Raw genomic sequence first — 25,917 nt, forward strand, 5'->3', positions numbered from 1 at the left:
ATCACATGTCCCCTCAGGGTCATGTGATATTAATCTCGATAACCACCAGAGACGCAGGGTGCTGTGACGGTCACAAAATGAACTGCTGATATACAATGACTCATCATACAGGTCAACAGGGAGCACATGACTCAGCATGTTTAACACGCTTCAGATGGACCCTGAATTAGTTTAGTGCGTTTCATTCAATGTTGAGATGGTTGTGAGCTTTATTTTGAAGGAAGTACCCTGAAGTTGTAGTTTGGGAGTACTTTTGATGACTATCACTACTGATGAGACGCGATGCAATACACATTACAATAATATATAAAATATAATAACTATTATTGTTATTGTTATTCCTTTGGACCTGGTGTGCACGAGGAGCCTTAAATAAATAAAAACTGCATTGGTAGAAAACAAACCAGACTTTTAATAGTCAAACCTCCTGAAGCCGCGTGTCTGTTCACAGGCTGAAGATAGAACTGTCTGTCATTCAGAATCCCTAGTGTGTCACACAAAGACCTGGAACCACGTGTCGGGACCACGTGGAACCGTCACGTGTCGGGACCACGTGGAACCGTCACATGTCGGGACCACGTGGAACCGTGTCATAAACTTTACAATTATTCACTTGGTAAATTAAGCAAAGAGAGAAACGGAGCGTCTGTATTCACATACACAGTACATGAGAGTGTGTGTGTGTGTGAGTCCACAGGTCCATAACGACCCCCGCTCATCACAGCTCGTCGTGTCTCTTGGTCAAGTCCTCCCCGTAATTGGTCGCCTGGCTGCCCACAAACATGTTCCAGTTGGACAGAACCTCCTTCTTGGTGATTCTCTGGTCCTGAGGCGTCCACCGGGGGGTTATTGGGTTATGATTGACAGGAAGAGAAGAGCAAGAGAAAGCAGGACAGACAACCTCGTTAATAATTAACCCACAATTACCCAATTACCCCATGACCCCATGACATGCACCTTGTGGACTCGTGGTCTTCCCTTCAGAGACATTGTGTGTTCTCCTCACTAGTGTATATGTATTCATAGTTACCACCTCACCTCTCTTCATCACAGCGACCTCCTGACCTCTGTTACAATAACGGTGCGAGCTGTTGCAGCTGAGAGGCCGAACATCCTTTGGTGCATTTAAAGGGCCACACACGTCATGGAACAGGACAATGTTCCTCCTGTAGTTTGTCATGTGGTTCCAGGACAAAGTGTCCACATGTCTCATCGACTGTTAGACCTCCAGCAGACCCTCTGTGGGGAGTGCATGTTGTCCCCGTGTCTGCGTGGGTTCTCTCCGGGTTCCTCCTACAGTCCAAAGACTACGGCCAATTTAGAGTCATCAATTATAACCGTAGCAGAAGGAATGAACCGGTTCAGGGTGACCCTGGCTAGGGGGAACCCGGCTAGTGTGAACCTGGCTAGGGGGAACCCGGCTAAGGGGAACCCGGCTAAGGGGAACCTGGCTAGGGGGAACCTGGCTAGTGTGAACCTGGCTAGGGGGGACCCGGCTAAGGGGAACCTGGCTAGGGGGAACCTGGCTAGGGGGAACCTGGCTAGGGGGAACCTGGCTAGTGGGAACCCGGCTAGTGGGAACCCGGCTAGAGGGAACCCGGCTAGTGGGAACCCGGCTAGGGGGAACCCGGCTAGTGTAAACCCGGCTAGGGGGAACCCGGCTAGTGTAAACCCGGCTAAGGGGAACCCGGCTAGTGTAAACCCGGCTAGGGGGAACCCGGCTAGTGTAAACCCGGCTAGGGGGAACCCGGCTAGTGTAAACCCGGCTAGTGTAAACCCGGCTAGTGTAAACCCGGCTAGGGGGAACCCGGCTAGTGTAAACCCGGCTAGTGGGAACCCGGCTAGGGGGAACCCGGCTAGTGTAAACCCGGCTAGTGTAAACCCGGCTAGGGGGAACCCGGCTAGTGTAAACCCGGCTAAGGGGAACCCGGCTAGTGTAAACCCGGCTAGGGGGAACCCGGCTAGTGTAAACCCGGCTAGTGTAAACCCGGCTAGGGGGAACCCGGCTAGTGTAAACCCGGCTAGGGGGAACCCGGCTAGTGTAAACCCGGCTAAGGGGAACCCGGCTAGTGTAAACCCGGCTAGTGTAAACCCGGCTAGTGTAAAACCCGGCTAAGGGGAACCCGGCTAGTGTAAACCCGGCTAGTGTAAACCCGGCTAGTGTAAACCCGGCTAGTGTAAACCCGGCTAAGGGGAACCCTAGTGTAACCGGCTAAGGGGAACCCGGCTAGTGTAAACCCGGCTAGGGGGAACCCGGCTAGTGTAAACCCGGCTAGGGGGAACCCGGCTAGTGTAAACCCGGCTAAGGGGAACCCGGCTAGGGGGAACCCGGCTAGTGTAAACCCGGCTAGGGGGAACCCGGCTAGTGTAAACCCGGCTAAGGGGAACCCGGCTAGTGTAAACCCGGCTAGGGGGAACCCGGCTAGTGTAAACCCGGCTAGTGTAAACCCGGCTAGGGGGAACCCGGCTAGTGTAAACCCGGCTAGGGGGAACCCGGCTAGTGTAAACCCGGCTAGTGTAAACCCGGCTAGTGTAAACCCGGCTAGTGTAAACCCGGCTAAGGGGAACCCGGCTAGTGTAAACCCGGCTAGTGTAAACCCGGCTAGTGTAAACCCGGCTAAGGGGAACCCGGCTAGTGTAAACCCGGCTAGTGGGAACCCGGCTAGGGGGAACCCGGCTAGGGGGAACCCGGCTAGTGTAAACCCGGCTAGTGTAAACCCGGCTAGGGGGAACCCGGCTAGTGTAAACCCGGCTAGGGGGAACCCGGCTAGTGTAAACCCGGCTAGGGGGAACCCGGCTAGTGTAAACCCGGCTAGTGTAAACCCGGCTAGGGGGAACCCGGCTAGTGTAAACCCGGCTAGGGGGAACCCGGCTAGTGTAAACCCGGCTAGTGTAAACCCGGCTAAGGGAACCCGGCTAGTGTAAACCCGGCTAAGGGGAACCCGGCTAGGGGGAACCCGGCTAGTGTAAACCCGGCTAGTGTAAACCCGGCTAGTGTAAACCCGGCTAAGGGGAACCCGGCTAGTGTAAACCCGGCTAGGGGGAACCCGGCTAGGGGGAACCCGGCTAGTGGGAACCCGGCTAGGGGGAACCCGGCTAGTGTAAACCCGGCTAGTGTAAACCCGGCTAAGGGGAACCCGGCTAGTGTAAACCCGGCTAGGGGGAACCCGGCTAGTGTAAACCCGGCTAAGGGGAACCCGGCTAGGGGGAACCCGGCTAGTGTAAACCCGGCTAGGGGGAACCCGGCTAGTGTAAACCCGGCTAGGGGGAACCCGGCTAGTGTAAACCGGTTAGTGTAAACCGGCTGGGGAACCCGGCTAGTGTAAACCCGGCTAGGGGGAACCCGGCTAGTGTAAACCCGGCTAAGGGGAACCCGGCTAGGGGGAACCCGGCTAGTGTAAACCCGGCTAGGGGGAACCCGGCTAGTGTAAACCCGGCTAGTGTAAACCCGGCTAGTGTAAACCCGGCTAGTGTAAACCCGGCTAGGGGGAACCCGGCTAGTGTAAACCCGGCTAGTGTAAACCCGGCTAGGGGGAACCCGGCTAGTGTAAACCCGGCTAGGGGGAACCCGGCTAGTGTAAACCCGGCTAAGGGGAACCCGGCTAGTGTGAACCCGGCTAGGGGGAACCCGGCTAGAGGGAACCCGGCTAGTGTAAACCCGGCTAGGGGGAACCCGGCTAGTGTAAACCCGGCTAGGGGGAACCCGGCTAGTGTAAACCCGGCTAGTGTAAACCCGGCCAGTGTAAACCCGGCTAGTGTAAACCCGGCTAAGGGGAACCCGGCTAGTGTAAACCCGGCTAGGGGGAACCCGGCTAGTGTAAACCCGGCTAGGGGGAACCCGGCTAGTGTAAACCCAGCTAGGGGGAACCCGGCTAGTGTAAACCCGGCTAGTGTAAACCCGGCTAGTGTAAACCCGGCTATTGTAAACCCGCTGGGAACCCGGCTAGTGTAAACCCGGCTAGTGTAAACCCGGCTAGTGTAAACCCGGCTAAGGGGAACCCGGCTAGTGTAAACCCGGCTAGTGGGAACCCGGCTAGGGGGAACCCGGCTAGGGGGAACCTGGCTAGTGTAAACCCGGCTAGTGTAAACCCGGCTAGTGTAAACCCGGCTAGGGTAAACCCGGCTAGTGTAAACCCGGCTAGTGTAAACCCGGCTAGTGTAAACCCGGCTAGGGGGAACCCGGCTAGTGTAAACCCGGCTAGGGGGAACCCGGCTAGGGGGAACCTGTCTGGGGTGAACCTGGCACAGGGATCTAATGGATGGAGAGCTGTAGGAGAGGAGTCTTTGAATGCACCATCGAGGAGAGCTTCACTGCAGTAGCACCCGGTGTGTATTCTCCTGAGGCCTCATGGACTGAGCGGTGTGTCAGAGGAAGGTAGGCTGCACATGGCAGAGGGTCTCAGAGGGTCTCAGGGGGTCTCAGGGGGTCTACCTGGTCCGTGTCGGTCTCAAGGATCAGATGCTTGGCTTCGTTGTCAGCGTGGTCCACCTCTCCTGGCAGAACCCAGTCGGCCACCTCCTCAGCATCCAGGTACCCGTCCTGTCCCACACACACCGGGTTTACTGAGGAACCGAACGGACATCTGGACCAGAACCGACTCACAGAGCAGGAGGGGCTGGACCTGGACCTCTAGTTATACTCCTAGTCCACTAAATGACACCTGAACTACATTTAGTGGGTAATGCTTTTGGACTTTTTAAACTCAAATATAACCGGAGAGTCTTTGTACGTTTTCATACTAAGAGTTTTACTGCGATGGCTTTTACCTTGTTGGTGTCTCTGAAATCAGAGAACTGTTTCTTCTCCGTCTGGACCCAGTCCGGCTCTCCCTCCCCGTCTTCTGATGTGTACATGTCCCCTGCACACACACACACACACACACACTTAGGCCAGCCGTCCTGCAGTGGCGGTGCGGTTGGTCTCGGGGATCACCCACCGATGTACTCCGTCATGTCCACCTTGCCGTCTCCGTTCTTATCGATGTCCTCCATGGTTTCCTACGAGAGAGAAGGAGTCACAGCTCGAGGTGGTTCCGGTCCTGAGGCAGGTGCGTCCTCGTCGTCACGGTAACACTTCATCGCCTCAGCGCCTACCTGCACGATGACATCCCTCATGTGGTGGAACTCCTCGGGGTGCAGGAAGGCCGTGAACTCGTCCCGCGTGGCGATGCCGTCTCCGTCCCGGTCGGCGGTCTTGAAGCGCCTCTCGTCCCGGGTCAGCATGGTCCGGTAGGCGGTCTTGTCCTCCACGTCGTCAAACTCCTCGTCTGAGAACATGTCAGCCACATGTTGGTGGTCCAGAGAGACCACCGAGTGGTCCAGAGAGAGAGACCACCGGGTGGTCCAGAGAGACCACCGAGTGGTCCAGAGAGAGAGACCACCGGGTGGTCCAGAGAGAGAGAGACCACCGAGTGGTCCAGAGAGAGAGAGAGAAACCACCGAGTGGTCCAGAGAGAGAGAGAGACCACCGAGTGGTCCAGAGAGCAAGAGAGAGACCACCGAGTGGTCCAGAGAGACCACCGAGTGGTCCAGAGAGACCACCAAGTGGTCCAGAGAGAGAGAGAGACCACCGAGTGGTCCAGAGAGAGAGAGAGAGAGAGACCACCGAGTGGTCCAGAGAGAGAGAGAGAGACCACCGAGTGGTCCAGAGAGAGAGAGACCACCGAGTGGTCCAGAGAGAGAGAGAGACCACCGAGTGGTCCAGAGAGAGAGAGAGACCACCGAGTGGTCCAGAGAGAGAGAGAGACCACCGAGTGGTCCAGAGAGAGAGAGAGAGACCACCGGGTGGTCCAGAGAGACCACCGGGTGGTCCAGAGAGAGAGAGACCACCGAGTGGTCCAGAGAGAGAGACCACTGGGTGGTCCAGAGAGAGAGAGACCACCAAGTGGTCCAGAGAGCGAGAGACCACCGAGTGGTCCAGAGAGAGAGACCACCGGGTGGTCCGGAGAGACCACCAAGTGGTCCAGAGAGAGAAACCACCGAGTGGTCCAGAGAGAGAGAGACCACCAAGTGGTCCAGAGAGAGAGAGAGACCACCGAGTGGTCCAGAGAGAGACCACCAAGTGGTCCAGAGAGAGACCACCGAGTGGTCCAGAGAGACCACCGGGTGGTCCAGAGAGAGAGAGAGACCACCAAGTGGTCCAGAGAGAGAGAGAGACCACCGAGTGGTCCAGAGAGAGACCACCAAGTGGTCCAGAGAGACCGAGAGACCACCGAGTGGTCCAGAGAGAGAGAGAGAACACCGGGTGGTCCAGAGAGAGACCACCAAGTGGTCCAGAGAGACCACCGAGTGGTCCAGAGAGAGAGAGAGAGAGACCACCAAGTGGTCCAGAGAGACCGAGAGAGACCACCAAGTGGTCCAGAGAGAGAGAGCGAGACCACCAAGTGGTCCAGAGAGAGAGAGAGACCACCAAGTGGTCCAGAGAGACCGAGAGACCACCGAGTGGTCCAGAGAGAGAGAGAGACCACCAAGTGGTCCAGAGAGACCGAGAGACTACCGGGTGGTCCAGAGAGAGAGAGAGACCACCAAGTGGTCCAGAGAGAGAGAGACCACCGAGTAGTCCGGAGAGACCACCAAGTGGTCCAGAGAGAGAGAGACCACCGAGTGGTCCAGAGAGAGAGACCACCGAGTGGTCCAGAGAGCGAGAGAGAGACCACCGAGTGGTCCAGAGAGAGAGCGAGAGACCACCGAGTGGTCCAGAGGTACCACCAAGTGGTCCAGAGAGAGAGAGAGACCACCAAGTGGTCCAGAGAGAGAGAGAGACCACCAAGTGGTCCAGAGAGAGAGCGAGAAACCACCGAGTGGTCCAGAGAGAGAGAGAGAGAGAGAGAGACCACCGAGTGGTCCAGAGAGAGAGAGAGAGACCACCGAGTGGTCCAGAGAGACCACCGGGTGGTCCAGAGAGAGAGAGAAACCACCGAGTGGTCCAGAGAGAGAGAGAGAGACCACCGAGTGGTCCAGAGAGACCACCGAGTGGTCCAGAGAGCGAGAGACCACCGAGTGGTCCAGAGAGAGAGAGACCACCGGGTGGTCCAGAGAGAGAGAGACCACCAAGTGGTCCAGAGAGAGAGAGACGACCGAGTGGTCCAGAGAGACCACCGGGTGGTCCAGAGAGCGAGAGACCACCGAGTGGTCCAGAGAGAGAGACCACCGAGTGGTCCGGAGAGACCACCAAGTGGTCCAGAGAGAGAGAGACCACCGAGTGGTCCAGAGAGACCACCAAGTGGTCCAGAGAGAGAGAGACCACCGAGTGGTCCAGAGAGAGAAAGAGACCACCAAGTGGTCCAGAGAGAGAGAGAGACCACCGAGTGGTCCAGAGAGAGACCACAAAGTGGTCCAGAGAGACCGAGAGACCACCGAGTGGTCCAGAGAGAGAGAGAGAGAGAGACCACCAAGTGGTCCAGAGAGAGAGAGAGAGAACACCGGGTGGTCCAGAGAGAGACCACCAAGTGGTCCAGAGAGACCGAGAGACCACCGAGTGGTCCAGAGAGAGAGACCACCAAGTGGTCCAGAGAGAGAGAGAGACCACCGAGTGGTCCAGAGAGACCGAGAGACCACCGGGTGGTCCAGAGAGAGAGAGAGAGAGACACCAAGTGGTCCAGAGAGAGAGAGACCACCAAGTGGTCCAGAGAGAGAGAGAGAGACCATCAAGTGGTCCAGAGAGAGAGAGAGACCACCAAGTGGTCCAGAGAGACCGAGAGACCACCGAGTGGTCCAGAGAGAGAGAGAGACCACCAAGTGGTCCAGAGAGACCGAGAGACCACCGGGTGGTCCAGAGAGAGAGAGAGCGAGAGAGACCACCAAGTGGTCCAGAGAGAGAGAGAGACCACCAAGTGGTCCAGAGAGACCGAGAGACCACCGAGTGGTCCAGAGAGAGACCACCAAGTGGTCCAGAGAGACCGAGAGACCACCGAGTGGTCCAGAGAGACACCACCAAGTGGTCCAGAGAGAGAGAGAGACCACCGAGTGGTCCGGAGAGACCGAGAGACCACCGAGTGGTCCAGAGAGAGAGAGACCACCAGGTGGTCCGGAGAGACCGAGAGACCACCGAGTGGTCCAGAGAGACCGAGAGACCACCGAGTGGTCCAGAGAGAGAGAGAGACCACCGAGTGGTCCGGAGAGACCACCGAGTGGTCCAGAGAGAGAGAGAGACCACCGAGTGGTCCGGAGAGACCACCGGGTGGTCCAGAGAGAGAGAGACCACCGAGTGGTCCAGAGAGAGACCACCGAGTGGTCCAGAGAGAGAGAGAGACCACCGGGTGGTCCAGAGAGAGAGACACCACCGAGTGGTCCAGAGAGAGAGAGAGACCACCGAGTGGTCCGGAGAGACCACCGGGTGGTCCAGAGAGAGAGAGAGACCACCGAGTGGTCCGGAGAGACCACCGGGTGGTCCAGAGAGAGAGAGACCACCGAGTGGTCCAGAGAGAGAGAGACCACCAAGTGGTCCAGAGAGACCGAGACCACCGAGTGGTCCAGAGAGACCGAGAGACCACCGAGTGGTCCGGAGAGACCACCGGGTGGTCCAGAGAGAGAGAGAGACCACCGAGTGGTCCAGAGAGACCACCAAGTGGTCCAGAGAGAGTGAGACCATCAAGTGGTCCAGAGAGACTGAGAGACCACCGAGTGGTCCAGAGAGAGAGAGAGACCACCGAGTGGTCCGGAGAGACCGAGAGACCACCGAGTGGTCCAGAGAGAGAGAGACCACCGAGTGGTCCGGAGAGACCGAGAGACCACCGGGTGGTCCAGAGAGAGAGAGAGACCACCGGGTGGTCCAGAGATAGAGAGAGACCACCGGGTGGTCCAGAGAGAGAGACCACCGAGTGGTCCAGAGAGAGAGAGAGACCACCGGGTGGTCCAGAGAGAGATAGACCACCGGGTGGTCCGGAGAGAGAGAGACCACCGAGTTGTCCAGAGAGAGAGAGAGACCACCAAGTGGTCCAGAGAGAGAGAGAGACCACCGGGTGGTCCGGAGAGAGAGACCACCGAGTGGTCCAGAGAGAGAGAGAGACCACCGGGTGGTCCGGAGAGAGAGAGAGAGACCACCGAGTGGTCCAGAGAGAGAGAGAGACCACCGAGTGGTCCAGAGAGAGAGAGAGACCACCAAGTGGTCCGGAGCGACCGAGAGACCACCGAGTGGTCCAGAGAGAGCGAGAGACCACCGAGTGGTCCAGAGAGAGCGAGAGACCACCGGGTGGTCCAGAGAGAGAGAGACCACCGGGTGGTCCAGAGAGAGAGAGAGACCACCGAGTTGTCCATAGAGAGAGAGAGAGAGAGAGAGAGAGGACCACCGAGTGGTCCAGAGAGACCGAGAGACCACCGGGTGGTCCGGAGAGAGAGAGAGAGACCACCGAGTGGTCCAGAGAGAGAGAGAGACCACCAAGTGGTCCAGAGAGAGAGAGACCACCGAGTGGTCCGGAGAGACCGAGAGACCACCGAGTGGTCCAGAGAGACCACCAAGTGGTCCAGAGAGAGAGAGAGACCACCGAGTGGTCCAGAGAGACCACCGGGTGGTCCAGAGAGAGAGAGAGACCACCAAGTGGTCCAGAGAGAGAGAGAGACCACCGAGTGGTCCAGAGAGAGACAACAAAGTGGTCCAGAGAGACCGAGAGACCACCGAGTGGTCCAGAGAGACCGAGAGACCACCGAGTGGTCCAGAGAGAGAGAGAGAGACCACCGAGTGGTCCAGAGAGAGAGAGAGAACACCGGGTGGTCCAGAGAGAGACCGAGAGACCACCGAGTGGTCCAGAGAGAGAGAGAGACCACCAAGTGGTCCAGAGAGAGAGACCACCGAGTGGTCCAGAGAGACCGAGAGACCACCGGGTGGTCCAGAGAGAGAGAGAGAGAGACACCAAGTGGTCCAGAGAGAGAGAGAGACCACCAAGTGGTCCAGAGAGAGAGAGAGACCATCAAGTGGTCCAGAGAGAGAGAGACCACCAAGTGGTCCAGAGAGACCGAGAGACCACCGAGTGGTCCAGAGAGAGAGAGAGACCACCAAGTGGTCCAGAGAGAGAGAGACCACCAAGTGGTCCAGAGAGACCGAGAGACCACCGGGTGGTCCAGAGAGCGAGAGAGACCACCAAGTGGTCCAGAGAGAGAGAGAGACCACCAAGTGGTCCAGAGAGACCGAGAGACCACCGAGTGGTCCAGAGAGAGACCACCAAGTGGTCCAGAGAGACCGAGAGACCACCGAGTGGTCCAGAGAGACACCACCAAGTGGTCCAGAGAGAGAGAGACCACCGAGTGGTCCAGAGAGAGAGAGACCACCAGGTGGTCCGGAGAGACGGAGAGACCACCGAGTGGTCCAGAGAGACCGAGAGACCACCGAGTGGTCCAGAGAGACCGAGAGACCACCGAGTGGTCCAGAGAGAGAGAGACCACCGAGTGGTCCAGAGAGAGAGAGACCACCGAGTGGTCCAGAGAGAGAGACCACCGGGTGGTCCAGAGAGAGAGACACCACCGAGTGGTCCAGAGAGAGAGAGAGACCACCGAGTGGTCCGGAGAGACCACCGGGTGGTCCAGAGAGAGAGAGAGAGACCACCGAGTGGTCCGGAGAGACCACCGGGTGGTCCAGAGAGAGAGAGAGACCACCGAGTGGTCCAGAGAGACCACCAAGTGGTCCAGAGAGAGAGAGACCACCAAGTGGTCCAGAGAGACCGAGACCACCGAGTGGTCCAGAGAGAGAGAGACCACCGAGTGGTCCAGAGAGACCGAGAGACCACCGAGTGGTCCAGAGAGAGAGAGAGACCACCGAGTGGTCCGGAGAGACCGAGAGACCACCGAGTGGTCCAGAGAGACCACCAAGTGGTCCAGAGAGAGTGAGACCACCAAGTGGTCCAGAGAGACCGAGAGACCACCGAGTGGTCCAGAGAGAGAGAGACCACCGAGTGGTCCGGAGAGACCGAGAGACCACCGAGTGGTCCAGAGAGAGAGAGACCACCGAGTGGTCCGGAGAGACCGAGAGACCACCGGGTGGTCCAGAGAGAGAGAGAGACCACCGGGTGGTCCAGAGAGAGAGAGACCACCGAGTGGTCCAGAGAGAGAGAGAGACCACCGGGTGGTCCAGAGAGAGAGAGACCACCGGGTGGTCCAGAGAGAGAGAGACCACCGAGTGGTCCAGAGAGAGAGAGACCACCAAGTGGTCCAGAGAGAGAGACCATCGAGTGGTCCAGAGAGAGAGAGAGACCACCAAGTGGTCCAGAGAGAGAGACCACCGAGTGGTCCAGAGAGAGAGAGAGACCACCGGGTGGTCCAGAGAGAGAGAGACCACCGGGTTGTCCAGAGAGAGAGAGACCACCGAGTGGTCCAGAGAGAGAGACCACCGAGTGGTCCAGAGAGAGAGAGAGACCACCGGGTGGTCCGGAGAGAGAGAGACCACCGAGTGGTCCAGAGAGAGAGAGAGACCACCGAGTGGTCCAGAGAGAGAGAGACCACCGAGTGGTCCAGAGAGAGAGAGACCACCGGGTGGTCCAGAGAGAGAGAGACCACCGAGTGGTCCAGAGAGAGAGAGACCACCGAGTGGTCCAGAGAGAGAGAGAGACCACCGGGTGGTCCAGAGAGAGAGAGACCACCGAGTGGTCCAGAGAGAGAGAGACCACCGGTGGTCCAGAGAGAGAGAGAGACCACCGGTGGTCCAGAGACAGAGAGAGAGACCACCGGGTGGTCCAGAGAGAGAGAGAGACCACCGGGTGGTCCGGAGAGAGAGAGAGAGACCACCGAGTGGTCCAGAGAGAGAGAGAGAGACCACCGGGTGGTCCAGAGAGAGAGAGAGAGACCACCGAGTGGTCCAGAGAGAGAGAGAGACCACCGGGTGGTCCAGAGAGTGAGACCACCGAGTGGTCCAGAGAGAGAGAGAGAGAGACCACCAAGTGGTCCAGAGAGAGAGAGAGACCACCGGGTGGTCCAGAGAGAGAGAGAGACCACCGAGTGGTCCAGACTAGAGAGAGACCACCGAGTGGTCCAGAGAGAGAGAGAGAGAGACCACCAAGTGGTCCAGAGAGACCGAGAGACCACCGAGTGGTCCAGAGAGAGAGAGACCACTGAGTGGTCCAGAGAGAGAGAGACCACTGAGTGGTCCAGAGAGAGAGACCACCGAGTGGTCCAGAGAGAGAGAGACCACCAAGTGGTCCAGAGAGAGAGAGACCACCGAGTGGTCCAGAGAGAGAGAGACCACCGAGTGGTCCAGAGAGAGAGAGAGACCACCGAGTGGTCCAGAGAGAGAGAGACCACCGAGTGGTCCAGAGAGAGTGAGACCACCGAGTGGTCCAGAGAGAGAGAGAGACCACCGAGTGGTCCGGAGAGACCGAGAGACCACCGAGTGGTCCAGAGAGAGAGAGACCACCGAGTGGTCCAGAGAGAGAGAGACCACCGAGTGGTCCGGAGAGACCGAGAGACCACCGGGTGGTCCAGAGAGAGAGAGAGACCACCGGGTGGTCCAGAGAGAGAGAGACCACCGAGTGGTCCAGAGAGAGAGAGAGACCACCGGGTGGTCCAGAGAGAGAGAGACCACCGGGTGGTCCAGAGAGAGAGAGACCACCGAGTGGTCCAGAGAGAGAGAGAGAGACCACCAAGTGGTCCAGAGAGACCGAGAGACCACCAAGTGGTCCAGAGAGAGAGAGACCACCGAGTGGTCCAGAGAGAGAGACCACCGAGTGGTCCAGAGAGAGAGAGACCACCGGTGGTCCAGAGAGAGAGACCACCAAGTGGTCCAGAGAGAGAGAGACCACCGAGTGGTCCAGAGAGAGAGAGACCACCGAGTGGTCCAGAGAGAGAGAGAGACCACCAAGTGGTCCGGAGCGACCGAGAGACCACCGAGTGGTCCAGAGAGAGCGAGAGACCACCGGGTGGTCCAGAGAGAGAGAGACCACCGGGTGGTCCAGAGAGAGAGAGACCACCGAGTGGTCCAGAGAGAGAGAGAGACCACCGAGTGGTCCAGAGAGAGAGAGACCACCGGGTGGTCCAGAGAGTGAGACCACCGAGTGGTCCAGAGAGAGAGAGAGAGACCACCAAGTGGTCCAGAGAGAGAGAGACCACCAAGTGGTCCAGAGAGAGAGAGACCACCGAGTGGTCCAGAGAGAGAGAGACCACCGAGTGGTCCAGAGAGAGAGAGAGAGAGAGAGACCACCAAGTGGTCCAGAGAGAGAGAGACCACCGAGTGGTCCAGAGAGAGAGAGAGACCACCAAGTGGTCCAGAGAGAGAGAGACCACCGAGTGGTCCAGAGAGAGAGAGAGACCACCGAGTGGTCCAGAGAGAGACCACCGAGTGGTCCAGAGAGAGAGAGAGACCACCGAGTGGTCCAGAGAGAGAGAGAGAGACCACCGAGTGGTCCAGAGAGAGAGAGAGAGAGACCACCAAGTGGTCCAGAGAGAGAGAGACCACCGAGTGGTCCAGAGAGAGAGAGACCACCGAGTTGTCCATAGAGAGAGAGAGAGACCACCGAGTGGTCCAGAGAGAGAGAGAGACCACCGAGTGGTCCAGAGAGAGAGAGACCACCGAGTGGTCCAGAGAGAGAGAGAGAGACCACCGAGTGGTCCAGAGAGAGAGAGAGACCACCGGGTGGTCCGGAGAGAGAGAGAGACCACCGAGTGGTCCAGAGAGAGAGAGACCACCAAGTGGTCCAGAGAGAGAGAGAGACCACCGGGTGGTCCAGAGAGAGAGAGAGACCACCGGGTGGTCCAGAGAGAGAGAGACCACCGAGTGGTCCAGAGAGAGAGAGAGACCACCGGGTGGTCCAGAGAGAGAGAGAGACCACCGGGTGGTCCGGAGAGAGAGAGACCACCGAGTGGTCCAGAGAGAGAGAGAGAGACCACCGGGTGGTCCAGAGAGAGAGAGAGACCACCGAGTGGTCCAGAGAGAGAGAGAGACCACCGGGTGGTCCAGAGAGAGAGAGAGAGACCACCGAGTGGTCCAGAGAGAGAGAGAGACCACCGAGTGGTCCAGAGAGAGAGAGAGACCACCAAGTGGTCCAGAGAGACCGAGAGACCACCAAGTGGTCCAGAGAGAGAGAGACCACCGAGTGGTCCAGAGAGAGAGACCACCGAGTGGTCCAGAGAGAGAGAGACCACCAAGTGGTCCAGAGAGAGAGACCACCGAGTGGTCCAGAGAGAGAGAGACCACCGAGTGGTCCAGAGAGAGAGAGACCACCAAGTGGTCCAGAGAGAGAGAGACCACCGAGTGGTCCAGAGAGACCGAGAGACCACCGAGTGGTCCAGAGAGAGAGAGAGACCACCGAGTGGTCCAGAGAGAGAGAGAGACCACCGAGTGGTCCAGAGAGAGACCACCAAGTGGTCCAGAGAGAGAGAGAGACCACCGAGTGGTCCAGAGAGAGAGAGACCACCGAGTGGTCCAGAGAGAGAGAGACCACCGAGTGGTCCAGAGAGAGAGAGAGACCACCGAGTGGTCCGGAGAGACCGAGAGACCACCGGGTGGTCCAGAGAGAGAGAGAGAACACCGAGTGGTCCAGAGAGAGAGAGAGACCACCAAGTGGTCCAGAGAGAGAGAGAGAGAGACCACCGAGTGGTCCAGAGAGAGAGAGAGACCACCAAGTGGTCCAGAGAGAGAGAGAGACCACCGAGTGGTCCGGAGAGAGAGAGAGGGACCACCGAGTGGTCCGGAGAGAGAGAGAGACCACCGAGTGGTCCGGAAAGACCACCGAGTGGTCCGGAGAGAAGAGAGACCACCGAGTGGTCCGGAGAGACCGAGAGACCACCGAGTGGTCCAGAGAGAGAGAGAGAGACCACCGAGTGGTCGAGAGAGAGAGAGAGACCACCAAGTGGTCCAGAGAGACCGAGAGACCACCGAGTGGTCCAGAGAGACCGAGAGACCACCGAGTGGTCCATAGAGAGAGAGACAGACCACCGAGTGGTCCAGAGAGAGAGAGACCACCGAGTGGTCCGGAGAGAGAGAGAGACCACCGAGTGGTCCAGAGAGAGAGAGAGACCACCGAGTGGTCCAGAGAGAGAGAGAGAGAGAGACCACCAAGTGGTCCAGAGAGACCGAGAGACCACCGAGTGGTCCAGAGAGAGAGAGAGACCACCAAGTGGTCCGGAGAGACCGAGAGACCACCGAGTGGTCCAGAGAGAGAGAGAGACCACCGAGTGGTCCGGAGAGACCGAGAGACCACCGAGTGGTCCAGAGAGAGAGAGACCACCGAGTGGTCCAGAGAGAGAGATACCACCGAGTGGTCCGGAGAGACCGAGAGACCACCGAGTGGTCCAGAGAGAGAGAGAGACCACCGAGTGGTCCAGAGAGAGAGAGACCACCGAGTGGTCCAGAGAGACCGAGAGACCACCGAGTGGTCCAGAGAGAGAGAGAGAGACCACCGAGTGGTCCAGAGAGAGAGACCACCGAGTGGTCCAGAGAGAGAGAGAGACCACCGAGTGGTCCAGAGAGACCACCGAGTGGTCCAGAGAGACCACCAAGTGGTCCAGAGAGAGAGAGAGAGACCACCAAGTGGTCCAGAGAGAGAGAGACCACCGAGTGGTCCAGAGAGAGAGAGAGACCACCGAGTGGTCCAGAGAGACAACCAAGTGGTCCAGAGAGAGAGAGAGAGACCACCGAGTGGTCCAGAGAGAGAGGGAGACCACCGAGTGGTCCAGAGAGAGAGATACCACCGAGTGGTCCGGAGAGACCGAGAGACCACCGAGTGGTCCAGAGAGAGAGAGAGACCACCGAGTGGTCCAGAGAGAGAGAGAGACCACTGAGTGGTCCAGAGAGACCGAGAGACCACCGAGTGGTCCAGAGAGAGAGACCACCGAGTGGTCCGGAGAGAGAGAGAGAGACCACCGAGTGGTCCAGAGAGACCACCAAGTGGTCCAGAGAGAGAGAGAGACCACCAAGTGGTCCAGAGAGAGAGAGAGACCACCGAGTGGTCCAGAGAGAGAGAGACCACCGAGTGGTCCAGAGAGAGAGAGAGAGACCACCGAGTGGTCCAGAGAGAGAGAGAGAGACTACCAAGTGGTCCAGAGAGAGAGAGAGACCACCTAGTGGTCCAGAGAGACCACCAAGTGGTCCAGAGAGAGAGAGAGAGAGACCACCTAGTGGTCCAGAGAGAGAGAGAGACGCACGGAGACCACCAAGTGGACTTCTGATTCCTCTTGTGCCCGTTGGGACAATCGCTAGAAAGTCATCTGTCATTGGCCGTTATTGAACATTAGTTATTGATAATCGGTCATCAGTTATTGATCATTGGTAACTGCTCATTACTTTGCATACTCGTGGAGTGGAGCTGGTTCCTTGAGGAGCTCATACAGCGTGGCCTAAGAGGACACGCTCGTGTTCCCTCAGACGTCTCCTAGAAGGACTCCTCCTAGAAGAACGTCTCCTAGAAGGACTCCTCCAAGCTGCTTCGTCTGACACGGAAACCAGCGTCCCGATCACAAGAAGGAGGTGTGGTAAAGGAAGGCGGAAGGAGGAAGGAGTCGGTACCCAGGTAGAACCCGTAGGTGGTGTTCTTGTACTCCTGCCAGGCGATCTTCCCGTCGTGGTTCTGGTCGTAGTCCTTCCAGTGCTTGTTGACGTTCTCCTGGATGTACCTCCTCTGCCGGTGTTTGATCCAGGAGTGCAGTTCCGCGTGGCTGATGAAGCCGTCCTTGTCCGTGTCGATGCGGTCCACGATCTTCCTGCAGGAGGAGTCGAAAGGAGAGTCCTGAACTCCACCCGGATAGCAGTCATGTGACGTAGCAAAGTAACCTAACAGCGGATGAGGATGGCAAGAACTAAAGGACTTCTAGAGCCGGCGGTTGGGTTCAGAGTCTCAGGGTGAGCCGACCAGGCCGGAGGTCACGCCAGAGATCTGCACTGCGACCGCGTCACAAAGAATACGTAACCATGTGCTGACAGTATTTGGGGATCAACGGGCCTTTGGAGTCTACCGGGGTTCTAGAGTGGAGGTCTTCGTCCACGTGAGCGTTCGGGAAGTCAAACCTACGCCAGTTTGTCTTTGCTCTCCTCGGGGGTCAGCTGGTCGAAGGTCTTGGCCTCCTCTTTGCCCAGGAAGGCCTTGTGGTCGTACAGGAAGCCGTGGCCGTCGTCGTGGTCACTCAGATCCAACTGGTGGTGGATGCGCTTCTCCTGAGCCGGGACGGCGAAGGCCGCGGCGGCCAGGAGGCAGAGCGCCGCTACGGACCTCAGCAGCTTCATCATGGACTGAGAGAGAGAGAGACAGACACAGAGAGAGAGAGAGAGAGACAGACACAGAGAGAGAGAGAGAGACACAGAGACAGAGAGAGACAGAGAGAGAGACAGAGAGAGAGACAGAGACACAGAGACACAGAGAGAGAGACAGAGAGAGAGACAGAGAGAGACAGACAGAGAGACAGACAGACAGAGAGACAGAGAGTGAGAGACAGAGAGAGTGAGAGACAGAGAGAGTGACAGAGAGAGACAGAGACACAGAGAGACAGAGAGAGAGACAGAGAGAGAGACAGACAGAGAGACAGAGAGAGTGAGAGACAGAGAGAGTGAGAGACAGAGAGAGAGACAGAGAGAGACACAGAGAGAGAGAGACACAGAGAGAGAGAGAGACAGAGAGAGAGAGAGAGCAAAGGAAAGAACATTATTGGCCTAAAATATAGACAAAAGACATCTAGATCAAGCACATTTAAACACAAGTTTAAAACACAGAACACGAATAAAAAACATAATCCTTACAGGAATAACATTCAACATCGTGGTTCTAAGGTTGAAATGCATGGAATAAAAATCTCCAGAGCCTCCGGAGGGCAGAGGTTTAACTGAGAGGAGAAAGAAAGTACAAAGAAAGTAGAAAGGTCAACTTTTATTGATCCTGTGGGTAAACTCTCCTCACCGACACATCCTTAGTTATTAAGGAGACACTGGGGGTTCAGTGCCTTGCTCAAGGGCACTTCAACATGAGCTATGGGGAGAGCGGGGATGGAAGCGGGTCCCTTGTGGTCTCAGGACGACCCATAAAGGCCCAGAGGCTGCTGGTCTACAGCTCACCCTGACCCCTCTGGGCTTCACCTGTTCCTGGCCAATCACCTCCTTCCTCTGCCACGAGTTCAGGGCACCAGGAGGGCGGTAGGACTTTAGCACGCTCTCCTTGAGGGTCCTCTAGGGGGGCAACTGACTCTGGAGCTGCCAGGTCGCCGGAGGAAAGGAAACGGTCCATGCTTTTCTTTACACAAGTTAAAAGTTATATATGTTCATCAACAGTCAGAACTGTACCAACACAACACATCGTTCAGTCTTCACTGAGATAACAGGAAGAGTTCATCAAACTAAATAAAGAGAGATAAAACTCTGTCACAGTATATTAATGGTGATGTCTCATGACCTCTCACAGCCTTAATTAATCCCATTCCAGGGCTCCTTCCTGCGGAAGCTTCCCCCAGTGAGCTGAACACACTGATAGCGGAGCGACAGCAGCACAAACATCACGGCAGCTCGTCAGGGTTCTCCTAACAAAGGCTTTAGAGGCAGTAAAGAAGTTAAATCACCATCTTCTGGCAGCTCGTCGCGTCTCCTCCCTTCGCAGCAGCAGCGGATCAGTCTGCGTTGGCACTCTGTACCTTTAACAGCGGCAGGGAGGCGGGCCTCGTTGGTCAGCTAGCCAATCACCGGCGCCCGGACGGCGGTGACAACCAATAGGAAATAGGATACGTTAATGCAATCCTTTTGGACAACTTCTTATTGGTTGTTAACCGCCACGTTGTCACGCCAAAGCGGACCACTCGGCCCGAGAGGAGCCGAGAGGAGCGGAGGGGAGCCGAGGGTAGCCGAGAGGAGCCGAGAGGAGCCGAGGGTAGCCGAGAGGAGCCGAGAGGAGCGGAGAGGAGCCGAGGGTAGCCGAGGGTAGCCGAGAGGAGCCGAGAGGAGCGGAGAGGAGCCGAGGGTAGCCGACTACAGCCGAGGAGAGCTTCTCTTAAACATCCATTATGACGAAGTTTGATTTATTGACAGTTGGTCAAACTGTCTGTGTAAATATAATAAAGTATCTTCAATTTTGAAAGAAACTCTTTATAGTTCAAAGGTCAGAGTTATCTTTATTGTTAATGTTCCAATGTTGTTCAACAGTTAACAGTTACCAGCCTCTTCGTTCCTTCCATTAGATCCAAAGTTGCTCAATATTACACAGACAGTTTTAAGAGAGTCAGTCGCTGCTTATGAGCAGTTTGGATTTATTGAGAATTCACAAATGTTTTTAATAGTTTTAATCACAGAAATGTAAGAGTCTCCTGTTGGAGACTCAGCGTCCTCTGGTTCCACCGGGTGGTTGTTTGGTGGAAGGACATGCTCTGCACCACCCAATTACACCTGACCATGTGACCTCCATCAGTGCGGATGGACCTCCGGGTACATGCCGGCTCCACGCCCGTGCAGGCTTCCATGACCCCGTGGGAAGCTGGAAACTGACCGTAGATTACATTTATTTCAATTCATTATTTTATAAAGCCCATTATTACAAAATACAACCCCCCTCAGAGGGCCTGACCCCGTGTCCATCCCCGGCCTCCTCGACACTTCACCCTGAACAGCTGTGTGTACAGTGTATTATTGTTCATCATGTGTGAGCCAATCACAGCTGTGCAGGTGGACAGGTGTGCAGGAGCATACAGTCACGTGTGTGTGCCTTTCCTAATCGGGTCCAAGCAGTTTATTTGAACACAGCTGGACTCCCATGGAGGAGTCGGCCGTCTCCAGGAGGACCAGAAGACATGGACCGCGGTGAGTTCAACGTGAGGTCACAGCAGAGGCTCCGACACTAGGGACCGTGGGATATTTCACTTTTTCTTTTTTAATAAATGTGCAAACAATTCTACATTTCAGTTTTTTTCTGTCAAGATGGTGCAGTGACATTAATGAGAAATAAAATGAACTTTTTTGATTTTAGCAAATGAAACAAAGAGTGAAAACTGTCAAGGGGTCTGAATACTTAGCGTCCTCACTGTGAGACACGTCCTTTAACCAGCGTGGCTCAGCGGTGGAGCGGGTTCATTATATCAGGTGAATCGTTCCAGAACATCTGAATAATCTTTTACCCACATGTCAACATGTGTGTAATCCGGTTGAAATGCAAAGCTTTTGAAACGTGTGACAATAAAAATGTGTAAAGGTCGTCATGTCGACATGTCGGGTGTTTCGTTAACGGCGCTTCAAGGAGCAGAAGAACGTTTCCTCAGTAGAAGTTGCCGGTAGATTTAGAGGCAGTGGAATTATTGAAAGTCTGAATACGAGTAAACTTGTAGAAATCATCCAGCATTTCAAGATGGAAGGAGACAATATTAATATTCATACTGTTCTGGTGATATTGTGTTGCACCTTCATTTGTAAATGGCACCCTGTTTCTTCTATTTCATTTCAAACTAGAATGGGCACTCGGTAGAGCGCATACCTTCGCATATCACAAGATTGGGCATTGAATTATGAACATTTTGGCATTAGTTGCATGCCAATTGGATAAAAATTGACCGCGCTATGGTAAAAAGAAGATGTTGACCTTTTCATGACCTTGACCTTTACCTTTGACCCGATCGATCCCAAAATCTAATCAAATGGTCCCCGGATAATAACCAATCATCCCACAAAATTTCATGCTATTCGGTTTAATACTTTTTGACTTATGCGAATAACACGCACGCACGCATACAAATACACAGCGATCAAAACATAACCTTCCGCATTTTCAATGCGACGGTAACAAATGAAACTTCTTGACATCGTCATGTGGATCTGAAGCGTCCTCTGAGCTGAGGAGCTCCGATGCTCAAGAACCAGAAACATTCAACTCGGTTACTTAAAACTTGATTTATTCTCACAGTAAATGGACAGAATGTTTTATGGACAACAGTTAGAGCCATCGGGAATAATCACATCAATAATCATGTACCTCAGATCACAGGCGATAACAGTTAGTCAAACATGATTAAAGAAGGTCATGACATGGAATATAGAAACCACCATTGTATTGCTCATGGACCCCCGGCAGACCCACGGTCCATGTTCACACATCGACCCAAACTACTTTACGTCCGGCTTACTGGATATACTTTCTGTCATGAACGAAAAAATATTATTACATATACATATATATTAATTTGCAACTCTTGCCTAAAAGCACCATTGAACATTCAGACACTGATGAAGTCTCGACTGTTCTACAGAATCAGAACCACAGCCTGGGCAGAGTTATAAAATAAAGAATCTACAAATATATATATAGAGTTGTGGTGTGACGGTGTTTAAGCCTTTAAGCTCCACTTCTCTGTTATCATCCGATTGATACTCAGTGGACTTGCAGCCCTGTTTGGGGGAGATCATTTGTTAGGATTCCCATAAAAATAAGAATAATTTAATCTATATATTTAAAGTATTTTCTCTTGAGAATAAAATATAAAAAATACAGTTTGAAGACACGTCCAATAGATTTTAAATCTGTCCTCTGTGATGTTCAGTGTGGAATGGACTCATTGTTGGCCTCAGCGACATAAAGGACACATTTACGCTTTACTGTCTGTCAGGAGATGATGTCACCTCGAGTATTCTGCTGTCAGCTAACCAAGCTAATACAGCTAACCAAGTTAACAAGGATAATAGAGCTAACACAGCTCACCGAGCTAACATGGCTAATACAGCTAACTGAGCTAATGGGGCTAATACAACTAATAAAGCTAACCAAGCTAACACAAGTGAACCCACAGGAGGACAGCTCTGGCTCAGAGGAAGCGATGACCAGTCAACTGAAGTGTGACACGGGGAGATGAGTTCACCGTTCTAGTTGGGAGTGTTTTCAAAGTCTGAGGGCTTTTCAGTGGACGAGTTCCAAAAGATGCGACTAACAACAAGTTGACACTAACAACTGAAAGACTCTTCGTCATCCAGCTCATGTTCATCACATCGGTATAAACGAACCCTCAGAGGCTGAACCCCTGAAGCCCGAATCAAAGAAGCCATTCTGCTCTGAGGGGTCGAGTTCTTAGTTCTGTTAGCTGTATTAGCCCCGTTAGCTGTATTAGCCCTGTTAGCTCTGTTAACTGTATTAGCCCTGTTAGCTGTATTAGCTCTGTTAGCTGTATTAGCCCTGTTAGCTCTGTTAACTGTATTAGCCACGTTAGCTGTATTAGCCCTGTTAGCTCTGTTAACTGTATTAGCCCCGTTAGCTCTGTTAACTGTATTAGCCCTGTTAGCTGTATTAGCCCTGTTAGCTCTGTTAACTGTATTAGCCCCGTTAGCTCTGTTAACTGTATTAGCCCTGTTAGCTGTATTAGCCCTGTTAGCTGTATTAACCCTGTATTAGCCCTGTTAGCTGTATTAGCCCTGTTAGCTCTGTTAACTGTATTCGCCCCGTTAGCTCTGTTAACTGTATTAGCCCTGTTAGCTGTATTAACCCTGTTAGCTCTGTTAGCTGTATTAGCCCCGTTAGCTGGGGCAAATCGGACCACCGCTCCATCCAACTACTCCCCGCCTACAGGCAGAGGCTTAAGCAGCAACCAATCGCTGTGAAGGAAGTGCAACGCTGGTCGGACCAATCGGAGTCTATGCTACAGGACTGTTTTGAACGTGCTGACTGGGATATGTTCAGGGTCGCGTCGGACAACAACGTCAGTGAGTACGCGTCCTCAGTCACCGGGTTCATCAAGAAATGCATAGATGACGTTGTTCCTACCAAGTCGGTTCGGATTTATCCCAACCAGAAACCGTGGATAAATGGCGATGTTCGCGCTGCACTCCGCACGCGTAACACCGCCTTCGACTCGAATATGGAGGAATACAAAGAGCCCGCTCGACCTCCGTAAGACCATCGGCTCTGCCAAGCGGGAGTTCAGGAACAAGGTGGAGGAGAAGCTCAAGAGCCATGACGTGAGAGGTGTGTGGAAGGGCTACAGACAATCACGGACTTCAGAGGAGAACCAGCGGTGAAGAGAACTCCTCTACCTCCCTCCCAGGCGAGCTAAATACATTCTTTGCTCGGTTCGACGTGAACGGCAGCCCGCCCAAGGCAGCGCCGCCGGAGACCAGCCAGCTGATCATCTCAGAGGCTGACGTGCGCAGAGCCTTCAAGCGGGTGGACATCCGGAAGGCGGCTGGTCCCGACCTCATCCCGGGCGCGCCTCAGAGCATGTGCAGACCAGTTGGCAGGAGTCTTCGCAGACATCTTCAACCTCTCCTGTCCCAGGCTGTTGTTCCTGAGAGCTTCAAGATGTCCACCATTGTGCCTGTCCCCAAACACCCCAAGGTAACCTGCCTGAATGACTGGAGACCCGTAGCCCTCACCTCGATTGTCAGTAAATGCTTGAGAGGTTGGTCAAGGACTTCATTTGTTCCATGTTGCCTGCCACGCTGGACCCATGGCAATTTGCATATCGTCAAAACAGATCCACCGACGACGCAATTGCCATGGCACTTCACACCGCCCTTTCCCACCTGGAGGAGGAACTGTTGTGTGCGAATGCTGGTTGTGGACTACAGCTCAGCGTTCAACACTATTGTTCCCGCCAAGCTCGACACCAAGCTCAGAGGTCTGGGCCTGCACTCTACCATGTGCAGCTGGATACTGGACTTCCTGTCGGGCCGCCGCCAGGTGGTGAGGATGGGCAGTACCACCTCAGAGCCGCTGACCCTCAACACGGGAGCCCCTCAGGGATGCGTGTTGAGCCCTCCTCTACTCCTGTGCACCCACGACTGCACGGCCATGCACAGCTCCAACGTCATCATCAAGTTTGCTGACGACACAACAGTGTTGGGGCTGATCACCGACGACAGAGACAGCCTACAGGGAGGAGGTTGGATCACTGGTACAGTGGTGCCAGGAGAACAGCCTCGTCCTCAACGTCAAGAAGACCAAGGAGCTGATCGTGGACTACAGGAAGCGGAGAGGAGAGCACACCCCATCTCCATAGACGGAGTTGCAGTAGAGAGGTCAGCAGCTTCAAGTTCCTCGGCGTGCACATCTCCGAGGACCTCACATGGACCACGCACACCACTCACGTGGTGAAAAGGGCCCAACAACGCCTGTATTTCCTTAGGCGACTGAGGAAATTCAACATGGCCCCCGCATCCTCAGAACATTCTACACCAGTACCATCGAGTGTTCTGACAGGTTGCATCACCGTCTGGTACGGAACTGCACCGCCCTGGAGCGTAGGGCACTACAGAGGGTGGTGCGGTCGGCACAGTACATCGTTGGAGGTGAGCTTCCCTCCATCCTGGACATATACACCAAGCGGTGCGTGGCCAGGGCCAAACGGATGATGAAAGACAATAACCACCCCGGCCACAAACTGTTCACCCTTCTACCGTCAGGCAGGCGATACCGCAGTATCAAGTGCCGCACAAACAGACTGAGGGACAGCTTCTTCAGTCAGGCCATCAGGCTGCTGAACAAGGACTGAGACCCTCATTAACACTACACACTAGAACATATTCTGTGATATATATTGTTAATACTTTCTTCTTTTTTGTGTGTGGATATTGTATAGTTTATTCTCATTCTTATTCTTTTTTTTAGTCTGCTACTGCTGTCGGGTGTTTTGCACATAAGAATTTCACGAACCGATTATACTTGTATAAAAGGGGATGTGACAATAAAAACTTGAAACTTGAAACTTGAAACTTGTATTAGCTCGGTTAGCTTGAGGCAAACTGAAAACGATTAGTTTCCCTGTATGCTTAAACACTGTCACGCATGAGAAATGTGAAATATGAAATTACAACCAAGTGTGGTATATAATATAAAAGTAAATGCAAGTTCAGAAATAAATTTTGGCAACATATGACGCTTTTGTTCAAGACTCAGGTCGATGTGTTCGGGAGTTTAGTTCAACCAAGGTGACATGGCTTATATGGCTTCTTCCATTTGAGCCACTCGAAAGAGGAGAGGAAACCATATTAGCACATTTAAGTGACACGCAGGCACTAAACAATCTATGACATCGTCACGATTCATTTAAGAGTCACGGTTTTTTTTCTGGGCTACAACATTTTTCAAAAGTCATTCCTATTAAGAGCAACACAGCGTCATCACAAGGACGTTTTTTAACGGACGGCATCAAATGACATGCAGGTGTCAGCTCTATTGTGCGTTCCTACATGGAGTCAGGGCGACTCGCTGTCTTCTTCACACACACACACACACACACACACATGGAACCACCTCAGTGGGATGAAGCAAGCATATGATCACTAAAAGAAGAAATAAGATTCTGAGCCAATCAGAGAGGTTCATTCGGAGTTGGGATCTCCAATGTGTGATTTACATTTGGCCAGCGCCCGGCTGCAGACCTGCACCCCTCAGGCAGAGACAGTGAAGCAGCCAGACGAGCCGACGCGGACAACATGGCACGACTCGCCAAGAGTCGCTCTACGGAGAAGAGATGAGAATTATTCTCAATTTCCACAGATTTATTTTAAAGGATCATGACCACTGTGGAACTCTCAGTGGCTGCAGCAGTACCCAGGTACCTGGATGCTTCCCTGGGTACAGCATGAGAATATCATCATCATCATCTTCACCTCTGGCTACAGAGATGACGATTGGCTAATTGGATGTATGAGGTGTGTATTGTGCTTATGACGTGGACCGCCTGGAGCTGCCTCCCTCCGCTCTGGGTTAAAGTCGGGCTCGTGCGGCGTCCGTCGCGCTCCTTCGGGGTCGCCTTCTACTTGTGCTCGGCCAGCACGTCGTTGAAGATGTTGAGGAAGATGTTCACGTGGTAGTCCTTGAACACCAGCGCCGGGCGGAACCGGATCGACCGATCCCCACAGCCTCCCAGCAGGACACCTGAGAATGACACGCAGGGTGAGAGGCCGGTCCTCCAGCTTCCTCAGGTTACTCACATCCTGTGTGAGGACGTCGTGACGACACGAGGTTAGAGCCGTCTCTGTTCAGCGCCCTAAAAACTCAAATGATTAGATCCAACAACCTGTCACCTGGCAGCTTACGTTCATGTCTGTTCACATCT

The 25,917-nt window shown here is 54.7% G+C and overlaps 2 protein-coding genes across 3 annotated transcripts in view; both read right to left on the bottom strand.

Annotated features, from left to right (window-relative positions):
- Positions 1–392: 392 nt before the first annotated feature.
- On the bottom strand, positions 393–18,540 carry rcn3 (reticulocalbin 3, EF-hand calcium binding domain). Of its 2 annotated transcripts, none has more exons than XM_056407501.1 (8): positions 18,457–18,540; positions 16,926–17,143; positions 16,424–16,617; positions 5,095–5,267; positions 4,938–4,998; positions 4,768–4,859; positions 4,433–4,540; positions 393–826 (listed from the first exon to the last, which is right to left on the bottom strand). In XM_056407501.1, exons 1-8 carry the CDS (start codon positions 18,457–18,459, stop codon positions 719–721), a joined length of 957 nt encoding a protein of 318 aa, XP_056263476.1. In that variant the 5' UTR covers positions 18,460–18,540; the 3' UTR covers positions 393–718. The 2 variants fall into 2 exon arrangements, with proteins under 2 accessions (XP_056263476.1, XP_056263475.1); XM_056407500.1 differs by lacking the exon at positions 18,457–18,540 and adding an exon at positions 17,648–17,714.
- Positions 18,541–20,749: 2,209 nt separating this feature from the next.
- Positions 20,750–25,917, bottom strand: part of abat (4-aminobutyrate aminotransferase) — a 37,907-nt gene continuing 32,739 nt past the window's right edge. The window contains exons 14-15 of the mRNA XM_056406623.1: positions 24,570–25,736; positions 20,750–22,379 (exon numbers count right to left, since the gene is read on the bottom strand). Of these exons, the coding sequence (XP_056262598.1) occupies positions 25,615–25,736 (122 nt within the window). The 3' untranslated portion in view covers positions 20,750–22,379; positions 24,570–25,614. The remainder of the gene's footprint in view (positions 22,380–24,569; positions 25,737–25,917) is intronic.

This window comes from Pseudoliparis swirei, chromosome 23 (genome assembly GCF_029220125.1).
Source record: "Pseudoliparis swirei isolate HS2019 ecotype Mariana Trench chromosome 23, NWPU_hadal_v1, whole genome shotgun sequence".
Taxonomy (NCBI): domain Eukaryota; kingdom Metazoa; phylum Chordata; class Actinopteri; order Perciformes; family Liparidae; genus Pseudoliparis; species Pseudoliparis swirei.